Genomic DNA, 16,999 nt, shown 5'->3' on the forward strand with positions numbered 1-16,999 from the left:
TTGATAGAATGCTTGGATTCTCAGATTACCTTTCTCTAAATAGCATTCTCAGACAATCCAGAAACAATACAAGAAGTGATAATTTTTAGGTCAGGTTTTCTCTTAAGCACTTAATTACTCAAATTGCTGGAGCAGGTACAAATTCAAACTTGAGATAGTATATTTGCATGGTAATGATAGCAAGGAGCAGTCTAGTTTGTGTGGTTTACAGCAGAGGTTCCCATATTATTTGCCAAAGTTGTTCTTTCTGGAACACTAACAGAATCTGTGGGGAGTGAGGAAAAGGGGCTGTAATTGTTTTAGCTGTCACAACAGTGGGCCAGCTCGATGCAAAAATACTGCAACCAGGACTTGGCTATAAACGTCCAGCCACAAACTGCATGTCTCCACATCAGAGAAGAGATTTCCACACATCCTCATCATACCAGGAGCAGTAGTTTCAGTCATAAAAATCACTAATCCATTTAACCATAAAACTGTGGGGGGCAGAGCACATAGAAACCACTTACCTACTCCCCGATCAGCAACTGTAGGGTTGTCTATCCACCTTTGCGCTTGCTCAATCTTGCCCTCCAGATGGACAGCTGCTTTAACTGGCCTGGTATTTGCTACAGCCCTGTTTGTTTTGGACTGTAAATTCTGAAGTGATGTAGCTATTTGCTTAGCCAAAGCACGGGCCTCAGGAGAGTCACCTTTCCCACTAGGGATTTAAAAAAAAGTAGTCATATAAAGATCATTTACAGCTAGCCCAAACTCAGCAGGAAAGCACAATGAAAGGTACTTTATATTTTTAAAGAAGGATCAATTTGACATTTGAATCTTAGAGCAAATGAAGATGACTTTCCACCTGTAAATCCCTTCCTGACACGTCTCTGCTGTGGCATCTGGTTATTACATATGTTCAACACAGCACTGAGATGGGGGTATGGTCCTGTCATTGATAATACTGATGTGTGGCACTGATTTCCCCTACTCATGGCTGTCATACAAGTACTCACAATAATGCTACACAGACTACAAATAGAACAGCAAGCAGCAACAGCCCCAATGCTACACATAAATATGAAGAGAGGTAGCACATAAAGACCTGCAGCAGCTAAATTTCATGGAATAAATTCATTAAGAGTGTCTAACTAATGAAGAAAAACATTTACCTCCATACTGCAATTGGCCAGAGATGAAAATCAGTTTATACAATAACTGTTTCTCCACTTCCTTTCTCAGGTATCTTCTTTGCAAAATTGAGATAGAAGTGTCATTTGCAATTGAGCACTGAACCCAAGGTAACAGGGTTCCCTGAAAGTCGTATCTTTTATATAGCTTGCAGGTACAGCTTATAACACTGACACCCATTGAAGCACTAGATATTCCATCTTGCCATTGAGCAAGCTGCTCAGCAAAAAACAATGATGCCATTTCTGTCTGTATAAACGAACTTAAATTTCACGTTATCTTATTATTCCTTTAAAAATGCTTTGACACTACAAAGGAGCTCACTTGTGGCTTCAGTTTGCCTGTCAAATATTTCACAGGCAGCAGAAAAAGTAGTTTTAGGTAGTACTATTCTAGTTACTCCTTCTTTTTTGAGGAAGATGCTACAAGTTGAAGCATTAAAGAGAACACCGTATTTTACAAAATCAGTTTTTTAAAGGATGTTTAGAGTTAGTTTCTCCATTCCAAGGAGCTGAACAATTCTTCACATTCAATTCTGACTAAATGCATGACACAAACTCAGTATAAGATGTCCACTCCTAGTTCTTAGAGGAAAAGATACTCCCCAATTCATCATCAATATTCTGGTTCTGCTCAGCACTTTGAACTGCCACTGTAAATAGCTGAGAGTAGTGGTGAACAAATTAATACGTACTGTCGTCGCAGATCTGACAGCTTCGCTGTCAAAGCAGAGATTTCCCCCAAGGAGCGAAGGATATCATCTCTTTCTTTAGGCTCCTCACACATTTCTGCAACTTTCCTTGCTTCAGCCAGGATTCCCCGAATATGTTCTTCTCCTTCAACGCCCCCGTTAGGGTCTGCAAGCCAATTCTTAAGAGAAAGAAGTTGTGTACAAATGAAGATAAACGGCAATATCACTGCTACAGAGACTTAAGCAAAAAGAAATATCAATACAGCTTTCAAAACTTCAACAGCAAATACTTTTCAAAAGCTATTTTTGTTTATTAGATACTGTGAAGTTGCTCTGTTGTCTAACAGATTTGGTTTTGGAAAAAGATGCCCAACTAGATTACATCTATCCAAAGATTCCAGTCTCTCTCCCCAACATTTGCTGATACTGTTTTCAGAAATAATATTTATATAGAGGTTTTAGAGACTCATGATCTGGCTTTAATAAATAAAAAATAGGTGCTCTTGTGTAAAGTGTGGCACTCTTTACAGAGCTGTCCCAAAGAACTCCCATTATAATTTCATTCAGTATATATAATATTAGTGTATATTTATATATTATATACACACTTTTAGGTAAGTGCGCATATAATAATATATATATAAGGTTCATTGTTTGATGACCACTGAGATAGATTTTATGAGTCAAAAATAAAGGATCAACTAAAAGGAAATGCAGGTTCACTTACATAATTTTCCACTTGTTGTCAATATGAAATTTTAAATCCTGAACTCCACTCCCAAAACAGAAGCCAATAAAGGACTTTGATTTTTGCCCACAGATAAATCTGTGCCATCTGAAACTCCCCTAAATCTTTTCTTTAAGATCAGTTTATGACCAAGTGTAGGGTGTTCCCTAATATTTACTTCATAACCTTTACTGTAGCAAAACTCATAGCATCTTGTAAATTACTGAATTTAAGATGCTAAGTTTTTCTTTGTAAAAACAATTATCCCCTATATGTTCTTCTTAACAAGTAACTGTTTGGAAGCAAAGATGATACAACAGCTCTAAAAACAGTGTCCTAAAGTATTTATTAAATCATTAGTGGTACCTGAGCAGCATCAATCTTCTTAGCAATTGCCTGCTTAGAGTTTGTCATGGCCTCCAATTTGCGGGCTGCATTCTCCACTTTTGCAGTGAGCAAGTCCAGACCTTGTGACACCTGCTGTGCTTTCTGCATAGCCATGGGTGTAGATCCTTGTCCTCTGCCCGAGACACAAAGCACATCACAGATTCAGCTCAGGATTGAACAAGAAACTCCTTTCTAGTGACAATGTAACAAAGACTGCTTATGAGCATAGCCAGCAATTATTGCAATAGAAATAGTATTTAATCAGGTACCACCCCCCTTTCTGGGAAGGCAAAAAACCAAATAAACAAAACACAAAAAAACCCCGACCCATAACACAACTGAGGAAAAATATACACAACAAGGAAAGTTTAAAGCTAAGAGCTTTTCCAGAACTCGACATTTAGCATCCTCAGAAGAACACACATTTTCAAGTGACACAAAGTAAAGCTACTTGAGGATAGAACTCCCCTAAAGCACCCAGGGCAAGTCCTGTTGTCTTCCTTTATAGATTGCTGGTCAGAATCTGCAGGAGTTAAGTCTCACCATACAGGTTTGCTGTTCTCATCTGAGTAAGTGAAAGTTAGACGCCTTAGTTGCCTCAATCATATTGACAAAGTAGGTTAAAGGTTATGGGCTATTGGTAAGACTTCTTAAAATGGTGAAAAGGGTGCTAGCAATATAAATTTATAGGACTATATAAAATAATTTGCAGCAGTACCACTGTTTGTTCAAATACTTAGGAGTTAAAAAGTTGAATAAAAAGGTTACTTCAAAAAACATATGCCTGAGAACATTAGTTTTGCATAAGGAATCTTAGACTCCATTCCAAAAAGCTTGACTGAAGGAAAGCTTTTTGAGCATGTTAACTTTATCAAATGGCTAACTTTAAAGTCTCATCCGACAAGTATGCTACTGAGATACTAAGGTGTATTTACACAGTCAGGGCAGAATCTCAAGGTAAGTTTCTTCATACCTTATTTCTCACAGGCTGAGTTCCTTATATGCTAAGGCAGCATTTAAAGGAACATATTATTCTTCATAAATTAACATATTATTCACGTAGCTCAGAAGAGACTGAGGTAAAAAAAGGTAAAAATACAGCTACTGACCTCCTCTCCCACAGGTTAGGAAATGGCTCAACTGCAAGTTCAGAAAGAAATGGTTTAATAGTACTGGAAGACTGTCCATTTAAAGTAACAGACTTACCTAGCTCTGAGATCAGCCAGTTGATCAGTCATCTGGCCCAGCGTTTTGCATGTTCCCAGAATCTCTCTGCGTTCCTTGCCAGCACACAGTTCTCCTGCTTTTCCAGCTTCATCAAGGATCTGCCTTATTGCTTGCTCACCAGCATCCCCTAAGACGCAGGGTCAGTTAGTAAAACAACATTCCTTGACATGAGTACACTAATAGTCTCATCATGTCCCACCACATCAATTGCATTAAGCTCAGCTGTGAAAATAGATAGATCAAAAACTGAGAGATACACATCAAATGTGATAATCATAATGAGAGCGCATTTCTGAAAGCGTACAATAAAACTATGCTATATGCACCATGTATTTCAAGTCTTCATTCTGTTAGCACAGCTAAATTTCTCTAAATACTTCACTTATAGAAACTGTAATTCAGGCTGAGAAGGGAAAGAGCAACATGGCAAGATTCATGTAGCCTTAACTTCAGCCAGCTGCAAATCTGACTTGGTTTTGGCTAAAGATGCAAAAAAAAACATTCCTTCTACTTGTAACCCACCCAGATCCCATCCTCCAGCATTATGAATAGTAGAGGTGCCAGTACCCATAAAGAAGGTTTCCTCCATGAAATGATAATAATTAAATTTGGCTCAAAGTCCTACCATAAGGAAAACTCAGATGACTAATATATTATGTAGTTCAAAGTAATACATACAGTAAAATCTGATTTGCATTAAGTTCTATAATTATCTTTGCATTTTTCCTTAGCTACTGAATTTTTAATAGTTTGTTTCATTAATTGTCAGTGTCAAAGGTTTAAAAATAACACTGAGGTTTTTGGAATTAAGTGTGGCAAGGGAAATGTGGTCAGAGGTCATATAAGCACCACATCCACAGATAACAACTGTTCACTTTCAACATTTATAACTTTATTATTTTAGCTTCAACTTCAGAGGAAGTCTTTCAGATAAGGTCTTTCAAAGTCCAAAGAGAACAGGTCGCCATCTGGTTTTATTTGCTTTAAACTTTGTATAAGTTACAGAGACTGTAGTTACAGTATTTGAGGCAACTTTTCAGATTAAGAAAGTCTACCAAAACTGAAAGAAAACAGATTAAAGATATGACTGTAAGAAAAATTATACAAATTTGAAAATACAGAAGGAAGGATTTTCAGCATTAGCAACCACAGCAGTTAATTACCATTCAATGCAAATTGTGGGGTTTTGTTTTTACTAGTGGAACAGAAAGCAAGCTATACAGAGTATGTTATCTGGACAGCTTAAAAGAAGCAAAGCTTCCCAGATCAGTAGGCACAATTTGTTCAATCTGCAGTATCTAAAGAAAGGCACAAATACAGGCTTCTTCAGAATGATGTACTATGTATCAGTTATTAATATTCACAGGTAATTGCCTTACACAGCTGAACCAGACCTCTAAAAATCAGAATACTTTGCGCTGTTAGTTTTAGGTTTATTTAATTATTACCTGGAGGTGCATTTGGATCTCGCAGCCAACCTTTTGCCTGGTTCATCTTTGAATCTATTAAGGCTAATGCTCTTTTCATGGCTTCAGTGTCCTTTACAAAAGAAAATTATTCTCAAAATAGAGATCAAAGCACAAATAGTCAACACAGCCAAAGCAGACAGAAGTTCTATAAAGCACAGTCTACTTACAGAAAAACACCCATATAAGCAGCTCAAAACCCATCTTCAAACTATAGCAGATCATAATCGCTTCTTCCCAATTAGGACAGACATTTTCATTTCACTCAAAATGCAGAAAATATGCATGCAAGTTTAGTGATTTTTCTATTCCTTTATTTACTTGTGGTTTAATTTCTCAAGTCAGAGCTCTAAGCACACATCTTTTAGTTAGTTCCTTGGTTTTTTTTTCCTTATTGTACATCAGGGCATATAGAAAAGTTGTGACAGTGAGAATAGAGTCAACCTTTCTAAAATGAAAGCTGGCCAATGAATTTTACTCCTTACGTCTGTGTAAAAGGCTGCATATCAGCATATTTCACCTGCTCTTCTGCTTAAAGCCTAACCAAACAGTTGCAGTTTGCAGAAAAATTGACTGCCAGTTAATTCTGGGAATGCTTAAATATGCAGTTTAATGTCCTCAGAAACTTTCACAAGTTTATTTACACATGATTGCTTTAAACTCAGGACTTCTCTGCTAGATCATCAGAGAAGCTGCTTCTTTGTAATCATGCTGCTTTTATCCAGCACCTCTTTAACTTAACGAGATAAAACTGTCCCGTTCTCATTTCTCTGCACTCTGTTAGCTGTTCCAATGTCATCTCTCCACTAGAGGCCAGAAGTTTTCTGTCTTACTACAAATGGAAAGATAGTGAAAATACTCACAAGTACTTTAAGTAAAAAGTTGGGGAAAAGCCAAAATGGCTTTTTACCACACATGTCACAGAAATATTTTGAAATGCACCTAACATCCAATGATTAGTATACAGATGACAAGAAGCCAGTGTCTCATGCTATTAACCACACTGGACGTCCCACATCCAACTCTTATGAAAAGGAGCCTGCTAGATCAACAATCAGTATCTGGTACAGCATGTACAGCATATCCTGACAACACTAAAGGACTGACATTTTTGTGGAGCTTAGTCTCAAAGCTACATCACTGTAAACATTTTGGCATTTCAGCCAGTTTTATTCAGGTATGTTGTTCTGTCAGCTATTCAAAAGGTGCTACAATATTGCTCAGGAACCAACCTCTTAGAAGGTCATGTGAGCCTCTGCTGAATATTAAGGACTTTTGAATCACAGCCTGAGAAAGGCCACCAAAACCAGAATTTTTTTCACCTGAAAAGTTGGTTCTCAAATTTAGAACCTCCATCACAGGGCTTTGGTCAAGACCTGTTTTAAAAAACTTTAATCTGCAGGATATGCAGGTAGGGGCAGAGGGTAGGCACATCCTTTTAAAACTCATTGTCTCTATAGAGAGAAAGAAGTAATCATTTATGTGTTCAAATGCACATGAAAACCTTATTAGCCATGAAGGTAGATGCTATAGTTTTCTGTTGGCTTATGTATGGGATGAAGCTACTTCATTTTGCAGTGAATGGTCTATTGTATGCCTGTCTACCCATAAATAATTTGAAACAAAGAACTGAATTTTTGAAAATGCAACAGATGTTGCTTAGTGTTGATAATAGGTGTGGGACAGCTGAGGAACAAAGAATGTTGGGAAAACTGTTTTTACCCATCCCCACAGGCTTTTGCATTGTCTCAGCTGCTTGGCAGTTTCAGCAAAATTACATAGAAGACACTAAGTTTGGAGACTTCTATCAGGGGAGAAAAATCAAGGGCATTTTAGCTTTTACACTCATGATTTTGCAACTGTTAGTACTACCCAGCAATAACAGGATCCATTTGTCCTATTATAGGAAGGCTACATAACTTGATTGCTCTGCCATGTAAAACTTGCTATCCTGTGTGGCTCTGCCCTCATATTTGCAAAATACTGTCCCTTTTTCTTATTTTAAAAAAAGTCTAGTGAAGTCCTAGCATAGCAGTCAGTGTTCCAGGACAACTGCTCCTAAAGCAGAGATTTCCCATTTTCACAGACCTAACTGTCAAAGCAAGGAAATCCTCTCAGCTTTAGCCTGTTAAGTAGTTTTCATTGCAATGAGTGATTTTTAAACAGGAAGTTAGAACACATCCTTAACCAGGTTTATTGGTATTCACACTTTTGTTTTTGCCACAGCTGCCAAAGCATTTGGCAAGCAACAAACATGTAGTAATCCTAAAGTGTCCAGACTTATCCACCATTTTAAGGATTAAGCAAGATATCCAAAGTAGAAACATTTTATTTAATCAAAACAAAAGTAATTGTCAAAGTCTTACTACTTGGAAGTGTCTTGATATACCTGTTCTCTGGAGCTGTTTAAATGACATGTCCATTTCTAAACAGCTAAATATGTTTAAAATGTTATTCTTTGGAATTTGTCAGCAGAGTGTCAGTTGCAAGCAAGAAAAAAAATACTATAGATATCCAGCAAAGAAGTTTCATGTAGAGTAATTTAATCAGCAAAAAAAGATTCTTTCCCTCCTCTCCACAGAGTTCTCCAGTTGGCAAAAGGAATTTCATTAACAGAAGCAGCACTATTACTTTTTCAGAAGCAATAAACAAGTCAAAACAACTAGTGCAATATTGTCTGAAGGGAAAAGAGCAAGTTGCTTTGTAAGCTGACTTGCAAAAAGCCAAGTAGTTATTGAAGATACCTTTATGCATCACCTCTGCCACTATCAAGAATTTTGAGATTATTCATGGAGGAGGTGCTATTGGCACTGCATTGAAAAGGAGCAAAATAAATCCTACACAATCCCTTGTTGAATATAAAACACAACCTCTGACTCAATAAAGTGGTCTTGTCTAGCAATATCTGCATTTCATTACCAAAGAAGGGAATGTTGAGGGAAATAGGCAAAGCCAGCCTTCTGGCAGAATAGATAGCTTAGTCACTATCCAGGGCTCAAGCCCGAAAGATGTTACTGAGCTTCCTCCAACTTAACTCCCTCCATCTCTATACACATGGAAGATGTTTGAATTGAATAATACCTCAAGTTTGTTTAAAATAAACACTAAGAATGTACAAGAGAAAGCTGAACTACTTGGTAAAATGTAATGTTCATGGAAAAAAGGTTCAAAGGCATGAATAGGAGAAACGCAGATTTTTTTTTCAAGATCTTATATATCAGTATTTGTTAAGTATTTCAATTCCAAATCAGCATACTATAAAAAACCCCAGTGTTGGTGCAAGCAGAGATTGTTGCAATCCAGTAATATTAATGTTCGTTTCAGAGTCAAGAAAGACCAACAAAATAGTTTACAAAAAAGCCTACAACTCTGGCTCAATACATTCATTCATTCTCCACTATCTCTAGGTAGATTTTGTAATACTTGGTTGTATAAACATAGGCTAGAACAATAAATATAAAACAAACTCCAACATCATCAGTAGTGTGTACTGCACAGATAAAAAAGTCAAGCCTGTGCATCCCCAAACACACCTTAATTTGCTCCCAAAAAGCATGGGGAAAAAATACCTTTCCCTTGGCTATCAGACACAAAATACATGCTACAGTAATCTCAAGTAGAGGTTAAGAGCTCCTCCCTCTCCCTCCCAGAAAAATGAGTTAGATATATATGCAAATACAGGAAAAAGTCTCTAATACGTGACCATTAGCAAATTAGTTCCTGCTTTTTCATCCCACTGTATTTTTCAATTTGAATTATTTGCCATAACTATTTGGCTAATGCCCAGGGCTATAGTTCCAAATTGTCAGCACACCTTAATTCAAAAAAATCAAAACACATTAAAAGATTTCTTGACTCAAAGACTGACACTTTGATTATACCCCATCCACACAACACATTTACACATTATACATAATGACCAGTGTTTTCCATTTGGAAATACTGCTAATACAATGATGAATTCATTTAATAAAATTGTTGGTAATCTGCCTCACTAACAAGAGAATTTTCTGTGGCTGTATTACCAACTTTGTGTTACAGTAACAACAAAAATTTCCGAATTTGTTCTGTAGAATTTGTATTTTGTAAGATACAGGGATACTTAAACCCAAAACAGAACTGAAAAAACACACATATCTAAACCTCCGATTTTACGCCTATTCCTTAAGAACCATTTGAACTGCAGGAAGGCTGCTGGTAAAAGTATTCTGGAATGGACAAAATTCCTGATTTAATAAGGCTTTCTGAGCATGCAGTAAACTTGTTCCTGCATGACTGGGCCCTTTATTTGTAGCTATACAGAACAAGTAACATAAATTAACACAAAAGCATTCAGCAAGAATGTGCTCTAAAATCTTGGGATAACTCTAATCAGACTCAGAAAGACAGTCTTAAATGCAGTTCAGCTTGCGATTACCATTCTTTTAGTGACAGCCAGCTCTACATACAGCTAGACAGAGCTATTAAAATCCTTTTAAAACTTCCGTGTGTGTATATACATAAGTATGGTGTCACAGCTGGCACACAAATAAAAAGTTGCACAGCACACAGTCTGCACACAGCACAAAATCCCACATACATGCTTTTTTGGTTTTAGTACAAGGTAGATGTGTAGGGTGTGGAAGAAAGCTTACCTTCTAAAGGTGAGAAAAAGGGTAAGAAACAGGGGAACAAAAACAAAGATGCATAAAGTGGTCATAATAAGGAAGTGATAGTGACAAAATAACTCAAAAGACAAACTAAGGGTCAAGTGCCAAACAATATAGGCCAAAGTGATTTTAATGCCTAGATTACATCTATGTTAGACTTTCTGCAAGATTTCATTTGTTAATAAGTCTGGCATCAGATCTCAGTATTTTCTTTAAATATATTTAGGGTTACTTGTTGCTCATAGCACTAACGTTTAAAAAAACAAAATCCCAATTTACTTCAAATGTACTAGAAAAAAAGGAGCAGGGGGCACAAATTTCAATTATACAGCTACATTTATTTGTAAGCCTACAATAACACTTTTACTGTTCTGTCTGTCAGACCTGCTTTATGGTCTGCAGACCTTTTGGTATCTTCAGTGAGTATCACTTAAGAGTGACCACAACTCCAGGTAGGCGGCCGTAGTTTTTTCACAGCTTAACACAGAGTTGTACGGAACCATTACTGTGCATATGCCAGCTTCAGGGACATCACACTTATCCAGAAAGGTTCTTCAATCTAGCACATATTTCTTTGAGGCAAGGCAAACACTTGAATTTTACTCCTATGTCCAGACTAGAAATGGGTCGGGGGAAAAGGACAAGATGTTCAAGGAGGGATTCCAAAAAGCTGACTAAAACTCAACTCCAGACCTGTTGCACAAGGAATGACAGCAACCCAGCTTTTCGAGTAGCATCTAGGAAAAATATCATAGGTATTCTCACTTAGGAATGCCTGGCTACAAGACTAGTTTGATGGATAAAACAGTAACTGTTTAATTAACTTTCCTCTCCCAAATACGACTACGTAGCCACTGAGATACCTTCAAATGTCACACTCCTTTAACTTAGCTTATTGAAAGCTCATTCTGAAAGATACATTAACACAATGATCTCTGAAGATGTTCTTTGACCTTGAAGAGATTATACAATATGATTATAAAGTGTTTACAGAACTGATGCACAAATACACATTTTCAGTCCCAAACCCACAAGTGTACAACAGGAGATAAAAGTTAGACTTCTGTATACAAGTGTAGGTGTGACACATACCTTGCTTGCCCAGGCATCTTCATCCCAGGAAGTGAGTTGTAACACACGGATGATTTCATTTATCTCAGCACTCATTTTCTCTACTGTGAAATTGCGATTTTTCAAGGCCTCTTCTATTCCCTGGCTTTTAGAATTTTTTGTGGTTACAAAAATCTTCATAGCTGTGAAAATACCATAGATTAGGAAGAGGCGTGTGCAAGATACAATCAATGCTCAAGGTGACCTCCTATTGCATTAATATGGTGGTAGTACACTTTATTTTGCATGGACCATTTTATCTCAAGGACATGGTAGTTTTAAGACAAGAAGCACGATTATTTGCAATCAGTACAGAAGCAGTGGTCAAGGCTGTTACATTTATTTAAACTCCAACTCAAAATAGGCAGCAATTCAGAGCGATATTAAAAATTAGAGGCAGAAATACCTGAAATAAGTACTGGCAATAACTCCTTCACTGTATTCATGGAGTTTACCAGCATAACTCTATGCTCCTGATGAGTTAATTCCTGTTGTCTCTCATCAATCATTTTGGCCATCTTTGTCATTCCTAAAGAGTAATCAAACACGGTCATAACAAAATGAAATATTTAAGTCTAATTTGCACAGTTAAGCTTTCTAAACAAAAACAAAGCATAATGAGTTATGACAACTATACTGTAGTTTACAACTTCATTTTTATACTAACAGCTGTTACATAAAATGCATTCCAAATGCTTCAGAGAAGCCACTGATCCAAAACCTAGACACTATGCAAAATAGAATGGAATCCTCAAAATTTTTGATTTAAAAATCTCAGGAATAAAATAGGAAAATAATGGAATATTTTAGGTTAAAAAACCCACTTTATTCTGGCGCAAAAGTATTTTCAATAGACAAGACCTGTGAGATTCACCTCACAGCACATGTGCAACTTTTAGACACAGCTAATTAAATTGGTGCTGATGCATTTCCAATCTTTTTCCCACAGTGGACAAAACTGGAAGAAAGCTGCATATTCATTGGCCAAATTACTTTTCTGGTGGTTAGCATCTTAATATAAGAAAGATTTAAGTCATCTTTAATTACAATACTAAAAAAACAGAAGAATCCCCACACTAACAACATAGAAGGGTAAGCTCTGCAGAAGCCCCTTTCAAGTAACAAAAGCTCAAATAGCTAATCATGTTCTCTCTGCTTCCAACACAAAACCTATAAGCACTTTCTTGATTTTAGGTGTACATGCTCATATTCCTGTTATTTATATAGTGCTCACATTAACAGTCAAGTTCAGGTGCCTTTTGATACAGCTGAAGGGAATGAGGACTACAGGCATAAAAAGTTTTGTGGGTATGGGCTGTAAGTGTTGAGAAGCATTTCACTGAAGCAAATCCAGTGCTTCCAAAGCATGCCAGAAGCACAAGATTAGCTACTCTTTCAGTACCACATGAGTTTAGAGATTTGCAATAAAGGTACAAGCCTCCTAGTAAGAAATTAAGACCACTTGCTCAATAGCTGTTGGGCAAGTATCTTGCCCCTGTCATACATATAATCCAAATTATGTCTGCAAGGTTCAATGGAAAGTCACAAATGCTTGTGACTGAGTCAAATAGAGTAAACAGAAGCTTGGGGAAACTTCCATTTTAAAGACATGAAAACAATGACCACAGAGTAACTGAAATTGTATACCAAGGGAGAGAACAAGTTCCACAGAAAAAGACGACTGCCCTTTCTGCTCCATTCTCTCCCATTCAAAATTAGGCAAAACCTGTTTCATTGACGGTAACTTCAAGGGACATAAAAAGTTATAGAACACTGTACCTTCATACAGAATTTTAGTCTTTGTATGTAGAAACAGGGTAAACTAAACATGTTAAATAAAACCAGAATAATCTACAAACATACTATGCAATGAGAGCTGTTAGATGTTTCATGAGATAGTTATTCTTATTCTACATCTATAGTCTTTTATATATATACACATATATGAATGTTTAACTAGATTCCTGCTCTGTTTATATACAGTGTAACTTTAATTCCTTACATTGCCACGTCAACATCTAGATTATATATTGCTTTTGTTAGATACCTAAATTACTTGATGCTTGCTGAAATGAAAGCATTTGCAGATGGTAACCCAGTGCTTCACTTACCAATCATTTACTTCCACCAGCGAAAGTGTGAGTTAACACAGTGAAGTAACAAGTGGTGAAGGAACATCAAATAATGAACAAAAAGACTTGTAAAACATCTGTATCGTATTGTAAGACTGCTATTTCTGCAACCTCATTAGGACGTTAATGACATTTAGCTTATACTGCTACAAGAAAGTCTTACTACACATAACTATCTCAGTAGACACTTTATCAGCTGTTTCTTTTTTGTTTTACTCTAACACATACTTACTTTCCTCATGTAATACAGTGTATCAAAAGGAAAGTATATATTATCTGTGTAGTACATATTTACCAACATCTTGACTATTCTGCATTCTTAAGAGACAATGTGAATCAGAAAATAGTAACAATTCACTCTGGTTTAAAACTAAGAGATGCTTTCAAAGCAACGGCTTTATTATTGTCCAAACACTTGAAACTTGGGTGAGGAAAGTGCTGGGGAGGAGGATGAGGGTGGAGAAGAGGTTGTGGAAAATCCTGTACTTAGTATGTTTATGATAGGTTATAGCAAATCAAACCTGGCCCTAGATTCTTTGTGTATGTCACCAAATCCTCCATCGTCTCTACTACTTCAGCCACAGTCAGATATTCCAATATTCCTTTGCAGACACGGATGATTTTACGGACCTGAAAAAGGAACATATCATCATTTACTGAAGGAAGCAAAGTTATACTTGAATTAGAAATGCAAGCTATTATTAGAACAGCATAGGTATAGCGGTTGCTAACATCACGTATGGGCATTCACAAAGGTCTGGGATACTGATTAAGTTGCCTACAATGCCATTACTTACAAGTGTTGTATTGACAAAGACAATATTTAATCAGCATTCCACTACTCAGATGCAAAAATCCTACTTCCAGTGGTTTCACTTTGTATGATAAATGCAAGACAGCATTGAGAAAATATGTTATAAGGAAGGCCATTTAAGTATGCTGGCATGCCTGAACTTTCTCATTGCAATTTCATGAATAAATATTTAACTTACATCACAAAACAAAGCTACATAGAAAGCTAACTCTAAGCTGTCAGAGGAAATGTTTTTCACCAGACTTACATATGGATAAAACATTAGCCTGCATTCCAGTGGAAAAGGTAGATCCGACATCTTAAGCTTTCCAGAAAAGTCTGTGAAGAATGTATTTACCACTGGATGTCTGACTCAGCTTAACTTTTTCAATTAATACTTGATTCAAAAAACAGAGTTGTTCAATGGTTAGTCTTCTAACTTCCTGAACCACATTATTTCTGACAGCATCACATACAATTCTCAATGAAGACTGAATTAGTTAACAATAATTTATATCAACCACATGCAGCGCTCGCTCCCTAGAAAAGATCATAGCTTACTCTAAAACTCATTTCCGTTTTATCCCAATGTTAGTTTAACTTGAAACACAGAAGAAGAGACATGCCAAGTGTTAGGTTTGTGAGAAGTCGATCATTCCAGGCTAGTGTTTTTCTTTTGGTTAACATGCAGTTGTCAGAGACTATTCAACAAATCATTAACTCCATAGAAGTCAACTCATTTCCTAAACACTGGAAGTAGGGAAATTAAAAACTATTAACTCTCTTGCAATTCTGTCCTATAACACTTCATAGTATCTATTATAAACCACTTAACATAGTGTGTAATCACAAGTGTCACAGGGAAATACCACAGCCTTCTCATTTCAGAAGAACATGCTAAAAGTACCATGGGCTGTTTAAATGAGACAAAAATTCCATGTTAGACTACTCAGAAGACTACAAGGAGTAACAATTTCATAGATTAACAGACTGTTGCATGAGTTACACTCGGAATGAACAAGTGTTTGTAACTTTCTGAACTCCATTTCCCCATACCAGTATATTTGTTATGTGGAAATGTGCAAGGCTCCACATTCCCAGAAAGAGCTCATGACTAGGCTTGTAACAAAAACATTTTCAAATATAAGACACTCTTAACCTCCTTTTTAAAGAATCCTTGCAACTCCGGCTTTTTGGCTACCTGAGGACAAACAGCACCTCTGAGCCACTTTTTGGCATGTACAGCAACCAAACTGTACCATCTGTGACATCTATCAGAACTCTTCTGCCGGCTGACCAGCCACACAGCCCAAACTTGTATTACTTCCCATGCTCCAAGGCCAATTAAATTGCCACAGCTGATGAGTTGGGCAGACATGTTCCAAAGTGGCCTTGGGCTTTTCAGTAACGGGACACCAAGAATATAAAGATAAGTAATGGGGAGGAGAATACAGAAAAGTGTCAGGAAGATACAAGACAAGGTTAATGGGATCTGGCCACTTTGAGGAAGAATCACAGGCAATGTCTGAACGTTGTGTCGTACGGAGATGCTTTTAAAACAAAGCAACGTGCTTAAGCTCCTCCTGACATAGGAATGCAAAATATACTTTAGCTTGTTTTCAAGCTAAAACAAAACCACATTCATCTACTCAAGAGTTCAGATTAGCTAATTCAGTTAGGAGGATACTTACTGATAAATAATTAGTTACACTGCTGTGCAGATACCTATGTCAGTTATGTGGGAATTCCTACCTCCGCTTCATCAAATGTCAGAAGTAAGTCTGACGTTCCAGAAAGGATGCCTCTTGATCCATCAATTAGATAGTCACGAGCTGGTACTGAATAAGGATCTGCTTGCAGCATCTGGGCTGCCCGAACAAGTTTGGTGCAGGCATTCTCCACTCTGTGGAAAGTCACAAAGTTTGCAGATTAGTTTCTGTCCAGATGATGCCATGGTTTCAACTGGGATAGAGTTAATTTTCTGCTTAGTAGCAGGTGTAGTGCTGTGTTCTAGACTTGGGAGGAGAATAATGTTGAAAACACACTGATAACATTTTTTTGTTGCATGCAATGTTCCTATTGAGTCAAGTGAGAAGTCTGGGGGTGCACAAGCAGCTGTTTGGGGACATGGCCAGGATTGCTGACCCAAACTGACCAAAGGGTTAATCCATACTATGAGATATCAAGCTTCATATATAACCTGCAAAAAAACTGGCTAAGGGCATGAGTGCAGCTCTGGAATTAGCTGGGCATCTGTTAGCTGGGGGTGAACAATTGTGCTTGCCATCACTTGTTTTGTATAAACATTAAACCCCTTTATTACAGCAATACTATCTCTTATCACAACTTTTTCATTCTTGCCATATAGCCCATTTTCTACTGACCACTTGGACACGCTCTTATCATACTTTTAAGTACTATTGCAAAATTACACAGTTATCCCCTATGTTCCTTGTTAACACAAATGGCACATATTCATGGTTACATCTAAATTTAACAATGATACAAGATATTTGCTACAGGAAAACATACTTTTTCCAGAAAGTAAAGCTTTCAATTAGTAAGTCCCTAAAGTAGATCAAATTGGGCCAGCTGACCTTATCATAACCTGCTCTTTAGTGAGACATCTGCTCAACACATCAGA

The 16,999-nt window shown here is 37.0% G+C and overlaps 1 protein-coding gene across 1 annotated transcript in view; it reads right to left on the bottom strand.

The window, feature by feature from the left end:
* Window positions 1-16,999, bottom strand: part of VCL (vinculin) — a gene marked incomplete at its 5' end in the record, with an annotated part of 52,651 nt that overhangs the window by 14,038 nt on the left and 21,614 nt on the right. The window contains 9 exons of the mRNA XM_084264606.1: window positions 510-700; window positions 1,868-2,043; window positions 2,958-3,111; window positions 4,185-4,332; window positions 5,654-5,744; window positions 11,413-11,573; window positions 11,837-11,959; window positions 14,084-14,192; window positions 16,108-16,258. Coding sequence (XP_084120732.1) covers window positions 510-700; window positions 1,868-2,043; window positions 2,958-3,111; window positions 4,185-4,332; window positions 5,654-5,744; window positions 11,413-11,573; window positions 11,837-11,959; window positions 14,084-14,192; window positions 16,108-16,258 — 1,304 coding nt within the window. The remainder of the gene's footprint in view (window positions 1-509; window positions 701-1,867; window positions 2,044-2,957; window positions 3,112-4,184; window positions 4,333-5,653; window positions 5,745-11,412; window positions 11,574-11,836; window positions 11,960-14,083; window positions 14,193-16,107; window positions 16,259-16,999) is intronic.

The sequence above is a fragment of the Gallinula chloropus genome (assembly GCF_964237585.1).
Source record: "Gallinula chloropus genome assembly, chromosome: 5".
NCBI classification, from domain to species: domain Eukaryota; kingdom Metazoa; phylum Chordata; class Aves; order Gruiformes; family Rallidae; genus Gallinula; species Gallinula chloropus.